Source organism: Dermacentor albipictus, chromosome 2, assembly GCF_038994185.2.
Source record: "Dermacentor albipictus isolate Rhodes 1998 colony chromosome 2, USDA_Dalb.pri_finalv2, whole genome shotgun sequence".
Classification (NCBI taxonomy): domain Eukaryota; kingdom Metazoa; phylum Arthropoda; class Arachnida; order Ixodida; family Ixodidae; genus Dermacentor; species Dermacentor albipictus.
The window spans coordinates 196597800-196615869 of record NC_091822.1 but is presented as its reverse complement, the minus strand read 5'-3'; the positions used below and the strand labels follow the sequence as shown (position 1 = coordinate 196615869).

At 40.6% G+C, this 18070-nt stretch overlaps 1 protein-coding gene across 2 annotated transcripts in view; it reads left to right on the top strand.

Annotated features, from left to right (window-relative positions):
* LOC135898565 (scoloptoxin SSD14-like) overlaps positions 1-14254 on the top strand; it is a 119181-nt gene extending 104927 nt beyond the window's left edge. For both annotated transcript variants that reach the window (XM_065427589.1, XM_065427588.1), the window contains exons 6-11: positions 577-740; positions 4414-4703; positions 6765-6952; positions 7908-8148; positions 11737-11850; positions 13840-14254. In XM_065427589.1, the coding sequence (XP_065283661.1) occupies positions 577-740; positions 4414-4703; positions 6765-6952; positions 7908-8148; positions 11737-11850; positions 13840-13983 (1141 nt within the window). In that variant the 3' untranslated portion in view covers positions 13984-14254. The remainder of the gene's footprint in view (positions 1-576; positions 741-4413; positions 4704-6764; positions 6953-7907; positions 8149-11736; positions 11851-13839) is intronic.
* Positions 14255-18070: the final 3816 nt, after the last annotated feature.

The window sequence follows — 18070 nt, the reverse complement described above, 5'->3', positions numbered from 1 at the left end:
GTGTACAGTAGCGCGATTGAAAGACGGGACAAAAGAAGACACACAGGGACACGCACAGTGCTGTGTGAGTCCCTGTGTGTCTTCTTTTGTCCCATCTTTTAATCGCGCTACCGTACACCCCTTCAAGATTCATTTCAGCACCCTGCCATAGCCATCTATATTTTTCCTGTAAAGATATCTCAAGATGAGTAAAGGCCATGAGTAAAGACCATTCACACAAGCACCTTAGTTTACTTTTAATGTGTTATGGGGTGTTTACTGCAGTGTGCTAAACTTAGGTTCATGTTCATGTGCATAATGGTACATATTACTCATATTTTAGGATTTAACCATTCCTTAATGTTGTATATGTTCTTTTAGGCACTGTACAGATACCTCTGAACAGCCAAAGATCTTGCGAATGACATCACGCATAAGGGAGCTTTAGTTAACATATATTCAATAACAATAATGCTGGATAACAACAATACTTCTTTCAAATGGGATTCTCAAGACCATAATTTTTCTACTGTAATGTACTGATAGTTTTGAAGCTCATTCTCGGAGAATAAACTTTTTGTTTGTTTTTTTGTGAAGGGAGGCATTCTTCAACAATAATACAAACGACGTGTTCAAGGAAGGAGAGATTCTTAGGCGGCCATTGTTTGCCGACACTCTCCAGTTGATTGCTGAGAAAGGAGCTGAAGAGTTCTACACTGGGGAGCTTGGAAAAAAGTTTGTCCAAGATGTGCAGCAAATGGGTTAGTCATTGCTTTTGTTCAGTGGACACTTTTCTGTTCTTGTAGGCAAAAATACAGTTTTCCTATGTTGCCTGGCTTTCTTAAAATATTCGAGCACTTACTTTGGAGTGTTTCTTATTGGATACTGGTTCGCCAAGTGGTGGTGAAAGTAAGGTCTCCTCTTCAAATGATATCTTGCATGTTAAGCATATATCTGGACATCGGCGTTTACCTAGTTCCACTGGATGTGAACAGACATTTTAAGTTGTTTCATGCACTGACACAAATTACACGATATCAGTTATTTGAATGGTGGTATACATATTTTTGTTGTCACTGCTTGTAAAACTACAAAGTTTATTCAAAATAATAAGTTAATGGGGAGTAGTAGGGGTAGGAAGTAACCACTTGTCGTCATGCATTGGGCCCCTCCTGGAAGGTGAAAATATCGGTTCCAGTTAATGCCAGGGAGTGCAAGATACACACCCAGTTATGTGCGGTGGCATTTTTTATCTTTATTGTGGCACCTTGATAATTGCATTTTTTTACATCTGCATAAAAAGGCAGCACTTTCTAGCGGCACACTTGAAGGAATTTGTACAGGCGTATCGTGGTGTGAAGCAAATGAGAAGTTGGCAATGTTTTCTCTGTGTGCATTTTATGGATACAGCTTGCATTAGTTTAGCAAATGTGAACATGATCTTTGTGCCGAGGAGAAATGTATACCACCTTTAGATGACCAGCGTACATCCTCAGATGAAACTACTCAAGAAAGCGATCCTGACGACACTAGAGAAAATGGCATTTGGGATGATCATCCATAATGTGATGCTGGTTGGAGATACTGTGCAAGAGCGTCAGGAATAAACAAAGTATTTATAGATAAATTCCTTACTATGTGCTTGTTCACACAAAGGCTCTCTGTGCAGTGTTGAAACGCATTAAAGAGTGTTGTACGGAACGTCGTTCCTGGAACTAGTTCCTATTGGGAGGAACGGAGGAATGCCATTACTCCATTAAGGGTCGGTGGAACTGCAACAGTAACTTGTTAGGTTTACGAAGGAACAGCAGAAGGAATGGACTTCCTTCTGTAAATGTTCCACGGCATTGAACAGACTCACGCATGCACGTACGCAGCACATCATGCAGGGTTGACACCAACATAAAGATGCAGCTTTTGCTGAGTTCAAACAAGGGACTTTACTAAGTTGTGAATATGTGTCCTGGATATTGTTTTCCCCACTGATAGAGCAAAATTGAATCAGCACTCATTAAATGTCCATGTATTGTTCCTTTCGATGCAGTTTCTTGTGCAAGAAGTTTAATTGTACTGGTGCATGTGAGTACCTTTCTAGTTGCACGTTTGAAGCACAGTATCCTGACTGCACATTTGAAGACTGAAGTGGAAAGTGCCATATGCGTTGTGCTTGTAATAGATGAGCACCAAAGTTGTAGTTGGACAAGTCTAGAGTATTTCTGGTGCTCCCCAAGAAAAATAGTCTAGGAGTGTTTCTTTGGATTCATCTCCAGATAAACTCTTTCTTGATGTTCAAATTTGCATAATATACATAGTTCGATGCGAGTTTGAAATTGCTCTTTATTTCTCCTTAGGATTATCTGACCCTATCTTCTAATTAAAAAAAATTGATTGTAACATTAATGTTATGACATGTTCCAATGTTCAAAGTGTAACTGGAACGTGTTCCTTTCGTATTAAAGGAACTTATAACGGGTACTTGTTTCAACATTGGGAAAGAATGAACTAGCTCTCGTCCCTGTTTTAGAGGAATGTGTACAACACTGCCATTGAATGGCTCCCAACTGGAATGACTGTGAAGGGTTAATGAATATCTTGACAATCTGCCTTCTGATGATGTTGTCCTGTTAACCATGTCATGTTGCTATCATGTTTACGGTGGCTCTATGGCATTCTGCTGCTCAGCACTTGGCTGCAAGCTCGGTTCTAGGCTTTGATAGGGGCAGAATGCAGAAACGCTTAGGTGCTTAGATTTAGGAACAGTGTAGCATAAGCAAGACGAGAATATGGAAAAGAACATTAACATACAGTAGCACCATGTCTGTGGGTTTATGTTCTGTTCTGTGTCCACATCTTGCTTATTGCACTACATGGGTCTTCCAAGATCATGTACCAACAAGCTCGCATTGTGACCTTAGATTTAAGTGCACATTAAAAAAATCCCGTGGGCGTAAAAGTACTCCTGAACCACTCCCTGGCATTCCTCATAACCTGCTGTGCAAGTTTGTGACACTAAACCCCATGATTTGAATTTTTATTTTCCTGTTAACTAAGGTTGGGAATGACTAGTTTCAAATAACTGAAGAACTTAACAGATGAAACCTAAGGGCTGTTCGAAACATTTATATCCCCTTAAGGTGCTGTGTACACAATTGTATACAATATTAGTGCATCAACAGCAAAAGCATTGATGAAAGCAATGATATTTAGAATGTGTCGCATATGGCTTGAAGCACTTCTCATTGCAACTATGCTGGAAGTTCGAATAACCTGCGAAATATGTTTTAGTAAAGCGAGTGGAAAGGTAGATGGCCGGGTGTTCTTGCTCAATGTGAGTATGTCGTTGCATCTATCGGGTTCACTTCTTTCATTGTTTTTCACAATGTGTTTGTTGTACGAGGTATAATTTTCAAGAAATAGTTGTTTTCACATCTGATATTGCTGCAACAAGTTTTTGGCAGGTCATGTAATGCGCAGACTAGATAACCGTTGGACCACTAGGGTGACAGAATGGGTACCAAGAAAAGGGAAGCACAGTAGATGACGGCAGAAGACTAGATGGGGCGACAAAATTAGGAAATTTGCGGGTGCTATCTGGAATCAGTTGGCGCAGGACAGGGGTAATTGGAGATCGCAAGGAGAGTCTTTCGATGATGTGTATCTGTATGCATTTTCTGATTGTTAAGATGCGAGAAATACAGTGAAAGTAAGATTCTAGTCAACAGAAATAATTGGTGCCTGAAAGAGATATGCAGAAAACCAAAGGAATGCTCAGTAGGCTATTGAGAAAATAAGTTTTCAATTGGCATTGAGCCTTTTCAAGCCGTGAAGGAGCATAATTATTTAGGCCAAATAGTCGCAAGGGGCATGGGTCATTTGCAGGAGATCTGAAAAATAAGAATGGACCAAATTGCATTTATTTTGCAGACACTCCAAAGTCATAAACAGCAACTTACTGGTATCTTTTAAACAATGAATATATCAACCCTACTATGCCAGTACAATGCTACAGGGGTAAAATTTGAAGGCTAACAAAGATAAAGCTAGAATCTATGCAAGGAGTGATGGAAACGGCAGGAAAAACCTGAGGAAATAGAAAAACAGCAGCATGGTTTGGATATCGGTCTGCAGATTATACATTTATAAAGTTGAGATAGGAAGGCGATAAGGAAGTGGAGTTAAGCGGGTCATGTAATTTGCAGTTGATAACCATTTGTCTAAGAATAGAACTTCTCAAGGAAAGGAAAATGCAGATTTGGGTGGTAAAAGATTAAATGTATAGTGACGAAAGTTGCAGGCTCATTTGACTTCAGTTGATGCAGAACAGGCATAATTTGATATTGCTGGAAGAGCCCTCTGTCCTGAAGTAGATTTAAACAGGCTGATGAGTAAATTTAGTGTTGCCAAAGCCTAGTGTTCTATTTTGGAATCTTGCAGGTGGCCTCATGAGAGAAGATGACTTGAAATCTTACCAGGCACTTTTGAAACCAGCCACGAAGTACACCCTCCTTGGGGAACATGTCATGTACAGTGTACCCCCACCTGGCAGCGGACCAGTTCTTTCTCTTGCTCTGGGAATCCTATCTGGCTATGGGTACAGTGGAAGCAATGCCACAAGCAGTGCGGACGATGCTGCTCTCATGTACCATCGTATTGTAGAGGCCCTGAAATTTGCTTATGCAAAGAGAACATATCTTGGAGATGAAGCTTTCGTCAACACAACAGATGTAAGTTGAGCACATTGGACACTTCTTATAGTTGCCATATTCTTGGCCAAGGCTTTCTACGTAGTACTGATAAATTGAGATGGAAGTACAAGTCTTAATTTAGCTTTTCTTTGTATACGATGTGCTTGTGGTAACACCTAGCCTCAGTCCAACATCTTATGTTTTTCTTATAGCTTAAGTATAAGAAATACAGGTGAATATGCAGCAGTTTCTTTCCTAGTTATTTTTCTCACTTATATTAATAACCTGCCTGATTTTGTTACTTCTGATATAAGGCTCTTTGCAGACGACTATGTTCTGTGCCGCATAACTTCTAATGAGTGTGACTTCTCCGTTCTTTCACCTGACCTTAATAAAGTTCCCTTCTGGTGTGACACATGGCTTATGAAACTAAACATAAACAAATGTAAAGCAATGCGGGTGTCTAAAAAAAATTGACTGGTCCATTTTTCAAGACTATGATCTTTATGTTTGCTCTCTTCAGTTCATCGACAGCTCTAAGTATCTAGGCGTCAATATCACTAAAAACCTATCTTGGCAGAAAAATATCCACAAGTTTTTATCAAAGCTAACAGTACCCTTGGTTTTCTTCGCCGAAATTTCTGCCTCGCTCCCGTTCCGTTGAAACTATTACTATATAAAACACTCGTGCGTTCTAAACTCGAGTACGCTTTACCCATATGGGACCCGTACGCTAGCTCACTAACAGTCCTTAGAATCAGTTCAAAACCACTCAGTTAGGTTTATCCTCTCTAACTACTATCGCTTAGCCAGCGTTTCTAGCATAAAGCAACAGCTTGACCTACCTCTACTTTCTACTAGACATTGGAATTTCCTGCTTCATAATTTCCTGTCTGTTTCATAAGATATAATACACTAACAATGACCTAAAAATCTTTTTTTTTTCTTACAAGCCATTTGTCATCCCGTTTTGATCATTGAATGAAGGTTGGGGTGCCTCAGTGTAAAAGCGGTGCATACCTTGAAGCCTTCATTCCGAAAATAAGTGAAGACTGGAATCGCCTTCCAGCTTCCATCATCGCTATCACAGATCATGTGTTCAAGTCTGCTATCTGCGATCGTGTGCTGCTTCATTAGCCATATTTTTTTCTTTTTCTTTTTTTACTGTTGCCACTCCTCTCTGTAATGCCTGTACAGCCTTCAGAGTTAATAATAAAATGAAATGAAAAGTTCAGCTTCGTTATATACCTAGGCCAAATTTACCCATGTTACGTGTTCAGTATGAGCTCACTATTGAGCAGCAGTGTAGCTAATATTTTGATGAAATCAGCATATCAGTAACATGTAACAGTAACTTTCCACAAGATACTACTTACGTTATCTACACTAAAATTCCACTCCATTTGTAAGTCATCTCAGCTATATTTCATTTATCATACCTAAGTAGTCTTCTTGCTTGGTATGGATCTTTACACCAAAATAAAGGAAATCTATGAGGCTATGAAAAACTATATTTCAATTTATTTTATATTTAAATAACTCTCCCTTAGAGCTTGTAATGGAAAACAGGGTAACATGACATTTGAAATATTGATGCCCAATTGTTTAATTCACTAGAACTTAATTTTAACGTCTTGCATTGCACTTATTTGCTTTGTTTGCATGGTATGCTCAATGTAAGCGCATGCTCTCATAACACATGTGGCTGTTTTTTGTCCTGTGCATAATAGCTGAACAAAATTATAGCTGAAGCTTGCCACATTCTTCTTCACTGATTATTTAGTATGTTTTTGTGTTGCACAACGCTGCTATTTTTGTAACTTGTATTTTCTTATGTGTTCATTCTGCTAGCTTGCATCATGTGCATAATAAAATGCCTGAAAGTAGCCATGATTATTTTTGGTGAGAAAATTGCTACTTTGTTTTATATTGGGACAGTATATGTAATGATTTTCTGAAACCAGAGCCTTTAATTGTGCTAACTTTCAGTGAATACCCAAGTGATTATACATATATTAATCTGCTAGACGTAGGTGCAGAAATTTGTGAACTCATTAAAATCTCTTGGTACCATTGTGGTCTTCCTCTTCCTTTCTTTAGATTGTGGCACTGATGTTGTCACGGGACTATGCCAACTCTCTGAGGTCCAAAATTTCTGACTTTGAGACCCATGAGCCCAGCTTTTACGAGCCAGCGTCCCATGTTGAGGAGGACAAAGGAACAGCACATGTCAACGTGCTGGCACCAAACGGCGATGCTGTCTCAGCTACCAGCACGGTAAACAGATAGTGAGTGCACTGCTTCAGCCTCATCTCTTTTTCGTGTGGAATATCTGCAAGTGATCCTCATTTCTGTCTGTTAACCATCCAAAGCCATAACACCATTCCACATCAAGAAAAATTGAACCTTATCTCATTTATTTCATCCCATAGAGTACAGCTATATACAAAACTGATGAAATGTCTGAGTGAAAAAATTATCAGAGCAATTACTGATTGGTTGAAATCATGACAACTGAAATCTACGTGCTTTGTGTTTTGCTTTCCGCAATTAAATTGAAATCTGGAAGTATCAAGCTCATGTAGTTAAAATATGCTGGGTGTTTTGGGGCTAATCTGCAGAGAAACTGGGCTTTTGTTGTTTATCTAAATTGGGCTAATAGTTCTAAAAAAAAAATACTTCTGTGAAGGAAGCCATCCAATTGCTTCACAGTAATTCCAAAAATCAATATATTTGCTATTGTTGATTGTGCTTAAATACACTAGTTTGTGTATGTATACCAAAGTTATGAATGTGTCACTTTATCTCCAGCATGATTACAAACAAAACCATATTATTAGTCTTAAAGACAGCTCACTAATTCTTTTCATGATTTCAGTCTTTGTTGAAAACTGACTAGAATCAGCGAATTTCCAGCTGGTAGCATATCATCCTTGCATGATTCTTGTCCAAACTGAATTTGATTGTGAATAGGATAGTTTCTTGCAACTTAGCAAGTTATTCCCTTGGGAAATTTGCTAGTAAAACTTGGCTAAAACAAGTGAGCTCAAGCGCAGGACATGTAAAGCTTGGTAAGATTTTGATGCTTGATTCAGTTGAATGTTGCTGCAGTTAGCTAAAACTATAACTAAGCTGGCTGTTATCCCTTTATGCATCCTGCTGCAGTTTCTGGGCTTACTCTGCTATATTGTGTTGTCATGTATTGCCCTCTATGCCCAATCTAACAATATACATTTCTTGTAGCTTTGGAGCAATGCTGATTTCTCCGTCGACGGGCATAGTTTTGAACAGTGGCATGGATGACTTTTCTGTGGAGAACGCTACGAACAGTTTTGGCCTGGAGTGGTCAGCAGCCAACCTCATTGCTCCTGGCAAGCGGCCACTGTCTTCAATGTGCCCCACTATTGTAACAGACTCCTCTGGGGCTGTTCACACTGTCATTGGTGGGGCTGGTGGCTCTCGTATTACCAGTGGCACAGCTCAGGTGAGTTGGCCCTTGGCATTACTCTCTCCAAATTGATTTTGTTCACATTCTGCTGCTTAGCTTAAGGTTGGCTTCTATTTGTGGGCTCTATCATTTCATTGCATGCTGCATTGGCTGTAATCAGAAACAGCAAAAAGGCAAAAGTGCTCATGTATTCTTAAATGTAGGGATCCATAAAAAATAAATGCACTGGACAAAGTTAGCATCTGTCTGCTATAGCATCTTTTGCAATTCATTCATTTGTTTGTTTGGGACACAGGTCATGTAGGGGTGAGATATGCTGCTTTCTTCTTTGATTGCCAGATCTGTGGGAGCATAGCAGCCGCACAATAAACTATGCCACAGTTCTGGATTACACTTTTGACACTGTTCATTAAAATTCGGCAGGATCTGCTGTGCAATGGCACTGCATTATTTGAAATGCCAAATATTAAGCTCTGCAGCACTCAAGTGTCTTGTAAGGACTGTTATTTTTTTGATGGGGAGGGACATTTGCACATTGTATAGATGTTATTGTTGCACTAAGTCATTTGCCCTGCTTAAATAATATGAAGTGATGCTGCTGGCCTTATAAGTAGCATGCTGCAGTGGAGTCTCGTGCATTTATGCAGAATGTGAGGCACTCGCCTGTGCTTGTTTCTCCTTAAATTGATCAGGGCTGAACAGCTGTCGAGTGATAGTTTCTTGTCTCCTTCTTTCACTCATTGTTCTTATTGCATTGTAGTATCTGCTTTGAATATGAACATCCCTCAACGTTTCGTGCAACTTGCAGTTCTGTGGCATCCCACATGCTAGTGTGCACAACCTTCGTGTTGCTCAGGTTTAATTTTGAGTGACTTGTTTATACATTTTTTTCCTTTAATGACAGAAGCACCCACGGTAGGGCACAGCGGCTATATGGCCTTCTGCTGCTGCGCATGGGGGTGCAGTTTTGATTCTTGGCTGCAGTGGCCATGCATACACCAATGGGGGCATACTGCAACAATTGTGTTGGGCTGTGAAGCACGCGATCGCAGGGTTGAATCCCAGCTACGGTGGCTGCATTTCGATGTGGGTGAAATGCGAAAACACCCGTGTGCTTAGATTTAGGTGCACATTAAAAAACCCTAGGTGGTCTAAGTTATTCCAGAGCCCCTACTAAGGCACGTCTCATAATCAGATCGTGGTTTTGGCAGGTAAAACTCCATAATTTAATTCTGTTTAATGCTACATTCATGCACTGTGCTTTAAGTAGATGTTGAAGAACACAAGTGGTGGTCCATATTGACTTGGAACCCTGTACTGCTGGCCTGTCATAGTCCACATGTTGCTTGGGGTTATTAAATCTCATCAATCCAGTGGTGAGAAGCACAAGAGTATTGGCAGCTTTCAGAATTTCCTTTTACAGTGGAGCCGTTAGAACTTTGCTGGGTTTCTCTTGACGCCTATAGCTTTGCCGAGCTGGGGGAGAAAGAGCTCAGAGAGTGAAAGCAGAGTAAAAAAATAGTATTGCGCAGCATAGCGATGTGGCAAGGGTGGCTGTCGCCTAGTAGGGAAGAAGGAGTGGCGTTACGGGGATACAGGTGGTGTGACATCATTGCTCTCCGATAAAAACCTGCGTGCTCGCTTCAGCGGTCCTCTTTCTCAGTGGTAAAGGAAAATTATGCATGGCTCTACTATTGCAAACACCAGAGACTAGCGGAGCTGCGGGAAGCCCAGCAGAAGTTAGACTAAGTGTGCGGTTTAGCACTACTTCACTGGCCTTCCCCCAGCTTGGCTGGTTTCTGGTGTTTGCGATAGCAGAGCCACACATAATTCTTTTGCCATGCACCTTTGAACATTATTATAACGAGCTGAAACCTGCAAAATAAAATTTCACTCACTAGTCTACATTATGGACTGCTTTTTCGATGATGGTCTGAACAAATTAAACAACCAGCAGACATCAGCGCAAGAAATTATGTTTAAACAACCCCTTAGGGAAGCAAAAGCAAATTTCCTTTATTCAGTTTCTGATTATGGCACAAATGAAATCATTGCATGATGTTGTAAATTGTGGTTCTTTTGTTACTTTGGGTAACTTCTGAAGGTTTCTAACTAGGACTTTGTTTCTCTAATGCAATGTTATTCTCAGCCAGTCATCATGACCTGTGCTGTCACTTACAGCTAAGTGGTTCAAGAATTAAAGGCTATGTTGCCTTTCCAACGTTATGTAACTTCTGTGGCCTGATAACCTTTACATTGAATGAGTGACCCACTTATCCTAGAAATGGTCCTGCTTAACTATATTTTCTTATTGTGTGCCTTTTAAAATCTGATGTCGAGTATTTTGCTTGCTGCGTTCATTTAGCACATTTGTAATAGTTAACCTGCATAGCATCACTTGTGGTTCATGCTGCTGAAATTTGGCTTGAACTACCGCAGTAGTTAGCAGTAGAATGCAAGCTCTACAATTAACTACTTCGATGTAAACCGGTGTAAGTGCTCCAAGTGCAAACTGTGCACATTAAAATTAGCCAATAATAGTTTAGATAATTGTTCTAGAAATGACACTGAATTTCTTGATGCACATTGAAACATAGTGGTAAGATGAAATAGTATGTACGGTCGACCACAAAACAGTAAAGGCTATGGTGACTGGATAGATTGAGCCCATTTCCAGGCAGCAGTGGTGTACTCATTGGCATTTGCCAGCAGCAATATATTAAAAGGTGAGGAGGAATGTCATACTCGCACAATAAAGTTACACAATACACAGCTTTCACAGCATCTTACTTGTAGAGTGCCCTACTCATTTGATCTGTCAAGGCAATATCAACGCTAAAATCAATTAGCGAGCAGTGACTAGTATAACCAGATATGTTTTCATGGACTGCAATTGACACATTCATTTTGTTTTCCCTCAAGTGTCTTAAATGGAGAGCTAACTTCATTCTTTGCTGGCTTGAAGATTGTTGTGAATCACCTCAGATAGCTTCTTATGTAGCGTCATCTCCAGCTTTCCTGAGCAGCATAAAAAGACAACGCCCACGTTTGTATATACATACGTTTAAGTGCTTATTAGTGCTCAAGCGGGGCCAAAATGCTTTGGGCATATGACGCCGGCACTAGTGAAATACCCCACAGAATTTCGTGTGTGTGTGTGTGTGTGTGTATTGCTGCATTGTGAAACGAGAATGTGGTCTTTAGTTAGTGCCATATGCTTCTTATTTCTGATCTATACATGTCTAACAAACATATTGTTTTTGCTTTCAAGCAGCCCAAATTGTTATGGTGAGCTGGTGTGCATTTGACATTCGGCATTTTCATTAATGTTGTATTATGCTTTGGATATAATTCCTACAAGACTGCATTTTTACACACACATATTTGTTAAACAAACTCTGTTATGGCATTCTTGCTAGGTATATTTCTTCCCTCAGCTTATCTTTCTCCATAGATCATTGCGAAGTGCATATGCTATTAAGATATGGTCTTCACATGTTTTCCTAGCATTATTGCCATTAGCACCCATTACATGCATGCAATCAGATTCAAAGCATAACTTGTTGCTTGTTATGAGTGGTGTTCTTCTAGTACTACAATAAAATGCTTGATTTTATTTTACAGATTTTGTTCAAAACACTTTATCTTGATGAAACAATCAAACAAGCCATTGACGACCTTCGTATTCATCACCAGCTTTACCCCAACCACATTTTCTATGAGAAGTCCTTCCCGCCTGTATGTATACCTGTCATTCATACTCTAACAGAGCTAGCCTTGGTATTATGAGTAGTATCTTTTTATTAAAATAAGTTACTGTGCCAATATACATGCTTCACACCTATGTACACTGGAGTGCTTTTGTGTTGAGCAATTCTATAACGATGACTGCTAGTAACCATGAGTATAGAGGATACAGTTGCTTCTCTCTAACCCTTAGGCATGGGCCCTGCTACACAGGAAATGCCTAGGCATGTCTTCTGATATTTTTTGCATTTTCGCTATAAACACAGACTTCATTAGCAAATTAAGCAACATGCTGTGAGCTAGACCTGGTTTCTGTCACCTTTGCAATTGTCTAAGTGTTACAAAGCTCTACCAGCTCTTACTAACAGTGTTTTAGCATTTAAAGAAATTAACATCTGTGAGATCTGTTCACCATGGTATCGTGGAATGCTTCAAACCTGCATTGACCTTGCTCTCATATGCCAACACACTGGTGGTGCATGCCTAGTCATGTTCACATTATGCACCTTTCGACACCAATGTGTAGGAGCTCAGCATGAGTGCAGCACCTCAACTACAGTAAACCCTCCTTATAATCAATCCAGCTGTACAAGGACCAGGTTTTATTATAAACTGGTAATCCGTTAAAATCGCAGGTGCTCTAAAACAGCCATGATAATGTAGGAAATGCAGTCTAGCAGCCGGATGGCTCGTAAAATGTAGTATATGAGGAACAAAGCCACTGCTTGATTGTGCCAACGTGATAGCCAACAATTTTGGTGCAAAGAATCATGTGAGGAACATCCGATAAGCATTTCGTCCAGGTGCCAGTAGCCAGTCTTTTAAAGTACCCCTAGGAACACCTCTAGGAACATGCTCTTAATGTTCTTGCACCTCTCACAAGGCCCTCTTTGGCAACACTGCACCTTACTCGGTTTTGAAGCAAGCGAAGAATGGTTTGTAGCTCAGGTCAGGAGTATTTCATAAGGTTTTTCGTCTATCACAATGTCTTATCTTGACATGATGAAATTCTTTTACTTCTACTAAGGGATACGAGGCAGTGGGTGCGGCATGCACATCTTTAATTCATAAAGGAAAAATCCCGCTGACACGTATGAACAGCTGCCTTGTTTGGTTATTGCATGATACACATAGTCCTTAAGATCTACCACCACACAGCAAAGTTGAATTCTCCACACCCATTGCTCTTTTGTGTTTTGCTGTCTGTTTTGCTCAAGCGGTCCCGTGTAGATGTTCTACTTTGCACTTCAGTGCAACGGCAAAAAGATTCGCATTAAAGGTACTCAAGAGCAATGCTGAATCATTTTATAACGTTGAGGTATTCTTTCAAAGCTCTTAATTTTATTTGTTAGGCAGGAGCCTATTCCGCACTCATGACCATGTGTATGGTGCTATTTGGCCATATCTGGCCTTTGCGCCATAAAAACCCTATACATATTTTTGCACTAGAACCTCCAGATGGGCACATAAGTGTTCCATCATGCACTTTAATTTAGTGGAAGTGGGACTGTTTTAGCTCAGGAAAGGTTCTTGAAACTCTCTGTGATGTGACTTTGGTTCTTTATAAATGCAGTGTAGTCCTTTTTTACCACGAAACAATTAGATATCTGTATAGGCTGTTAAAATTCACAGTGGCATGTGACCTGATGCATAAAACTAAGGGCAGCATCGCTAGCCATATTTCATTTTCACTTCTCTGGCTTACCGAACCTCTTCTTATAGTAAGAGTGGCCACAGGAATAAAATGACAGGTGAATAAAAACAATTTCATTTTATTGATAGCATGTTTGCTTTCAGTGGTCGAGCAATGGCTGCTGGTCTGGAATTTAAAGTCCTTATGAAAACAGCAATAATCTATGACTGGAATTTATAAAATAATTGGGTCTAGACAAACACATTAATTCACCATAATTTATTTGACGCATTCATTGCAGTTTTGCCTTGTCGATCTAATCATTTGATTTTTTTTTTTTTTTGCAGATCATCCTGGACAAACTGCAAGAATTTGGACACAAGGTCAGGCCAGAAGAGGAGGAGTCGTCATTCCAGGGCATTACACAATCAGATGGTGGTGTCCTTGCCAATGTGGACTTTAGAAAAGGCGGCAGTATAGCTGGTTACTGATCAAATTTGCATGAAGCCCCACCACCTGGCCAGTGGCACAGCAGGGAGACCAAGGAGTTCACTCCTACACACCTATAGGTTGTACTGTTTTCTTCAGCGAACCATTCCTGAATTTCATATTCAGTGCTCCACTCACTACCATCTTTTTTAAAACACCTTTAAAAGGCACACGGCAGCTGAGCCTCATAGATTTTATGTGTATTTAAGATTGTATTTGCCTTTTGAATGTATACTGTGAAAGAAGAAAGTAAATTATTTTTTCAGCCACCCAGTGGCGTTTTGTTCAGCTTCTTTTCTCAAAGCAGTGTTTCGAAACAGGCCTCACAGCACATCTCTTTTGTTGATTCTGTTCTGCAGGCACATTACTCTAAACTTGTGGGGAAGCGACTTGCTAACACCCAACTAAGATGTGCCTGAATTCTCTGAGAAGCTCATCATTTGGCATTTTCACACCTTAGGAGAGGCACAAATGAGCACGAGGGTTACCAGAAGATGTTTATGCATGAATGGAAAATGGAAGTAGAAAGCAAGGTTTTGCTGATGAGGCCTTTTATGACTATGTAGCATATTACAATATGGATTCCACACATTTCTTTAGACAAAAGTTATTAAAACATGCGCAGTGCGATAGCGTAAAACGAGGCTCCACTAATGCAACCTGTTGGCACAGACCATATTGCATTGTGATATTGTGCTAATGTGAAAACGGACAAAAAGGAAATTAATTTCAGAGCGTGTTGATTAATCCTGTGTGTCCCTAGTATGTAATATATGAGCGTAAACAAAATTTTTTCTTTCCAGGTTTTTCCGGTGTTTTCTAAATAACATGAAGAAAGCGTCGGGTTACCTGGTTTACTTTATTTTCGTTAAGGATAATTTCGTACACATTTGTGTACATCAAGAACCTCCAATTACTTAATGTGTTCCATAAGGGATAGACAGAAGCTCTTTACTGAGAACTGTAGCATAGCAAGGCACTCTGTACTTCTTTTAAACTGGTTCATCACTTGCATGTTGGTAACTTACCGCTAGGCTTCTGTCCTGCGACAGTTTCACAGACTTATGAGCTATGCCGCTGTAAACAAAAGGATCGGGTACATCTGATGCTTTATTTGATACTGCATTTGTGGATACTCCACTTAGCTTATTGTGCCTTCATGAGCCCTATAGCCACCTTGAAGTCGTGTTCTACAAGCTCTGCTTTCATCTCGGCCCTTTCTGCAATGCATCATTGATGTAGGTTGTAGTTACATTCTAGTTGAGGAGTGGAGTTTGGCGCGCCATGTAACTAAAGTGTAGATCCTTCTAGTGGAAACATATATGGATGTTGGTTTATTCAGTAGGCTACAGAAAACAGCTACTGCGATATTACCTCAAAATGCAGCATAAAGGCACCCCTGGACATTACTCTCTGTTTGCTATTATGTTTCATAGGTTTGAGAAGTCTGCTGCAAGTGGTTGTGAAAGCCTGTGGGCCTAACACGCATACGCACTCATACATGCACGCACACCTACATCCTACCTTTAAAAATCGCCTATAGCAGATAGAACAATTCAAGTGGTTGCGCTGAATACCTGCTGACATTACTTGCACGAGAAATTGAAATGCGTAATCGAATAAACACTTTCAATAATTAATCTAACTAATTACGTCATGGCACTTATTGCAGTTTACGAATTGTTGAAGCGTGCTGCATTTAGGCCACGAAAGAGGAAGAACCAAGGGGATGAAGGAAGGGAGGATGTGGAGGGAAGTTGGAATAAAATGGTGGGATACAATTGTCGGTATTAAGCTATGTGTTTCGTTTAGTTGTGTTTGTAAGGAACGCTACATAATTTGGTGCAGCCACCAGGATATGGGTTACATTCTTCGTCGACTAGAGCTTGTTGTAGTGCATTATCTCCACTGGCTACTAAGTGCAACATAAGCCATCAACATGTCTTCCACACCATGTCAGCTTCTCTGGCCTCATCGACACAGTGCTCATGGAAGCGTCCACATGTCGTGAGGAACTTTTGCAGACGGATCAGTCAAAGTGAACCTGCAGCTATCGACAATAGAAGAGCTAGTTGCACCCAGGCACCATGTTTCTCCCACAGAGGATATGTCAGCGGAGGAGGTGAAGGTGATCCATGTTTTGCAAGTTTTTGAAGTGTGACAGCGACAGATGATACAACAATGTCAGCTTGTGGCCCCATGAACTGAGTCTCTGAGGAAAGGAAAACGAGCGCCAGATATGGTTGAACCTGATTCTTTAAGGAGGCTCCAAAGATCTGCAACATTGTTTATGGTATTACGAGTATGCTCTGAAAATAACAAGTGGCTATCCGATGAAGCGAAAGTACAGGACATGTAATGTTACTTTGGTGTTGCTGCCAGAAAATGGTACGATCTGTACATCCTGGGAAAAGTGGAAATTGGGAAAAGTGGAAACACGGCTTCCTGGTGGTGTTCCAAGATGGTAGTTGGTGCTACCCTTCAGACACGCAAAGCTCCCTACTCGAGTACTGCCTTCAGAAGCGTCGTCTATTGTGCATGGCAGAGCCTAAACTCTCATCATTCAAAGTTATAGCTTTGGTAACGTTGGGACTCTCTGCCAGTATTCAAAATCAGGTCGAGCTGAAAGCCTCAGATACAAGAGATGAGTGTATGTGGTGTCTGAAAAATTAGCCGCTGGAACCAGCACAGGAAAGTCATCCTTGCAGAGAATTTCTCCTCGACAGCAATGAGATCGAGCTTGTAAAATCTGTCGCATATACGATCAGATTTATGGGGAGCTTTGAGAACAATTTTTTTGAAGTCCTTGAATTGCTGTTGGAATAGTCCTGGTAGTACTCTACGTATTCCAATTGACTACGAACAACACACAGAACTGAGCAAAGACGACTGGCCTCTAATGACTCCCATGAAACGACGTACTTGGCATCTCCTAGCCTACTTGCTGTCCCTATCGAGATTGACAGTTGAGATGATTGCATTCGTGGACAGTGGAACGTCTGTGTCCATCAACCAGAGAAGAATAGACAGCAGTCATATCCACAATGGGAGGACCCTACGTGTCCAATATGTTACGATGGGGCCGTAAGCTGCCACAATGAGTGGGTGTCTGTCGTGATTGAATTTCTAGGACGTTGTGTAAAGAGTGACATGTTGGCAATACCCAACCTCACCTATGACTTCCTTTTATCTAGCCTGGACATGAAAAAGCTGAAGATAAACCTTTATTGGGATGACAGGATTTTGGTTGAAAATACTAAACTGACAAAAAGTCGAGAGACATCTAGCCCTCTTAAGGTTAGTTCACTGTGAGGAAGACATCAGAGCAAAGTATCCAGAGATATGGTATGCATAGAAAACTCCTCCGGCGATTAAGTCCCATGCAGTTCCGTCTGGACTCGCACACAAAACAGTGGTTTGGAAAGCCCCATACAATATGTTGAGGGAGAAAAAGGCTTGGTTGAAAAAGAGGCTGCAAGCAATGTTGGACGCCTGCATCATCCGACCATCAGTTTCACCGTTAGCTTCACTCTATAACCATCGCCCCTAAGGACGATGGGACTTTTCGTCTTTGTACTGATTATAGCATTCTAGATTGCCAAACAGAGAATACACTTTACAATGCCAAAAATTGATACTGTTATCGATGAAACCGATGGCTGCCACTGATTCTCACAGATCGACCTCTGCAAAGGCTTTTGGCAGATTCACTTGACCGAGGAGACAAAGAAGTACACAGTATTTCTTACAGCATTATATTTGTTTGAATATAATTGACTACCTTTCAGATCGAATAATTCCTCAGCATGGTTTCAAGTCATGAATGAAATTCTGAAAGCATGCTTGAGCAGCTTTTGCAATGTTTATATAGATTACCACTTCTACCACTCGCCGTGAGGTGAGCTATGTTATAGGTGATTTCCGCGAGTCTGTTAATAATAGCAAACGGTCCATTGTAGGTGGCCAAAAGCTTTTGGCATAACCTGCATTTCCGTACTGGAGTACACAGCCAGACTAAATCACCAGGGTGATAGGTTACCAGATGGTGGCAAATTTCATAGCTAGCTTTTGATCTGTCCTGCGATGCCA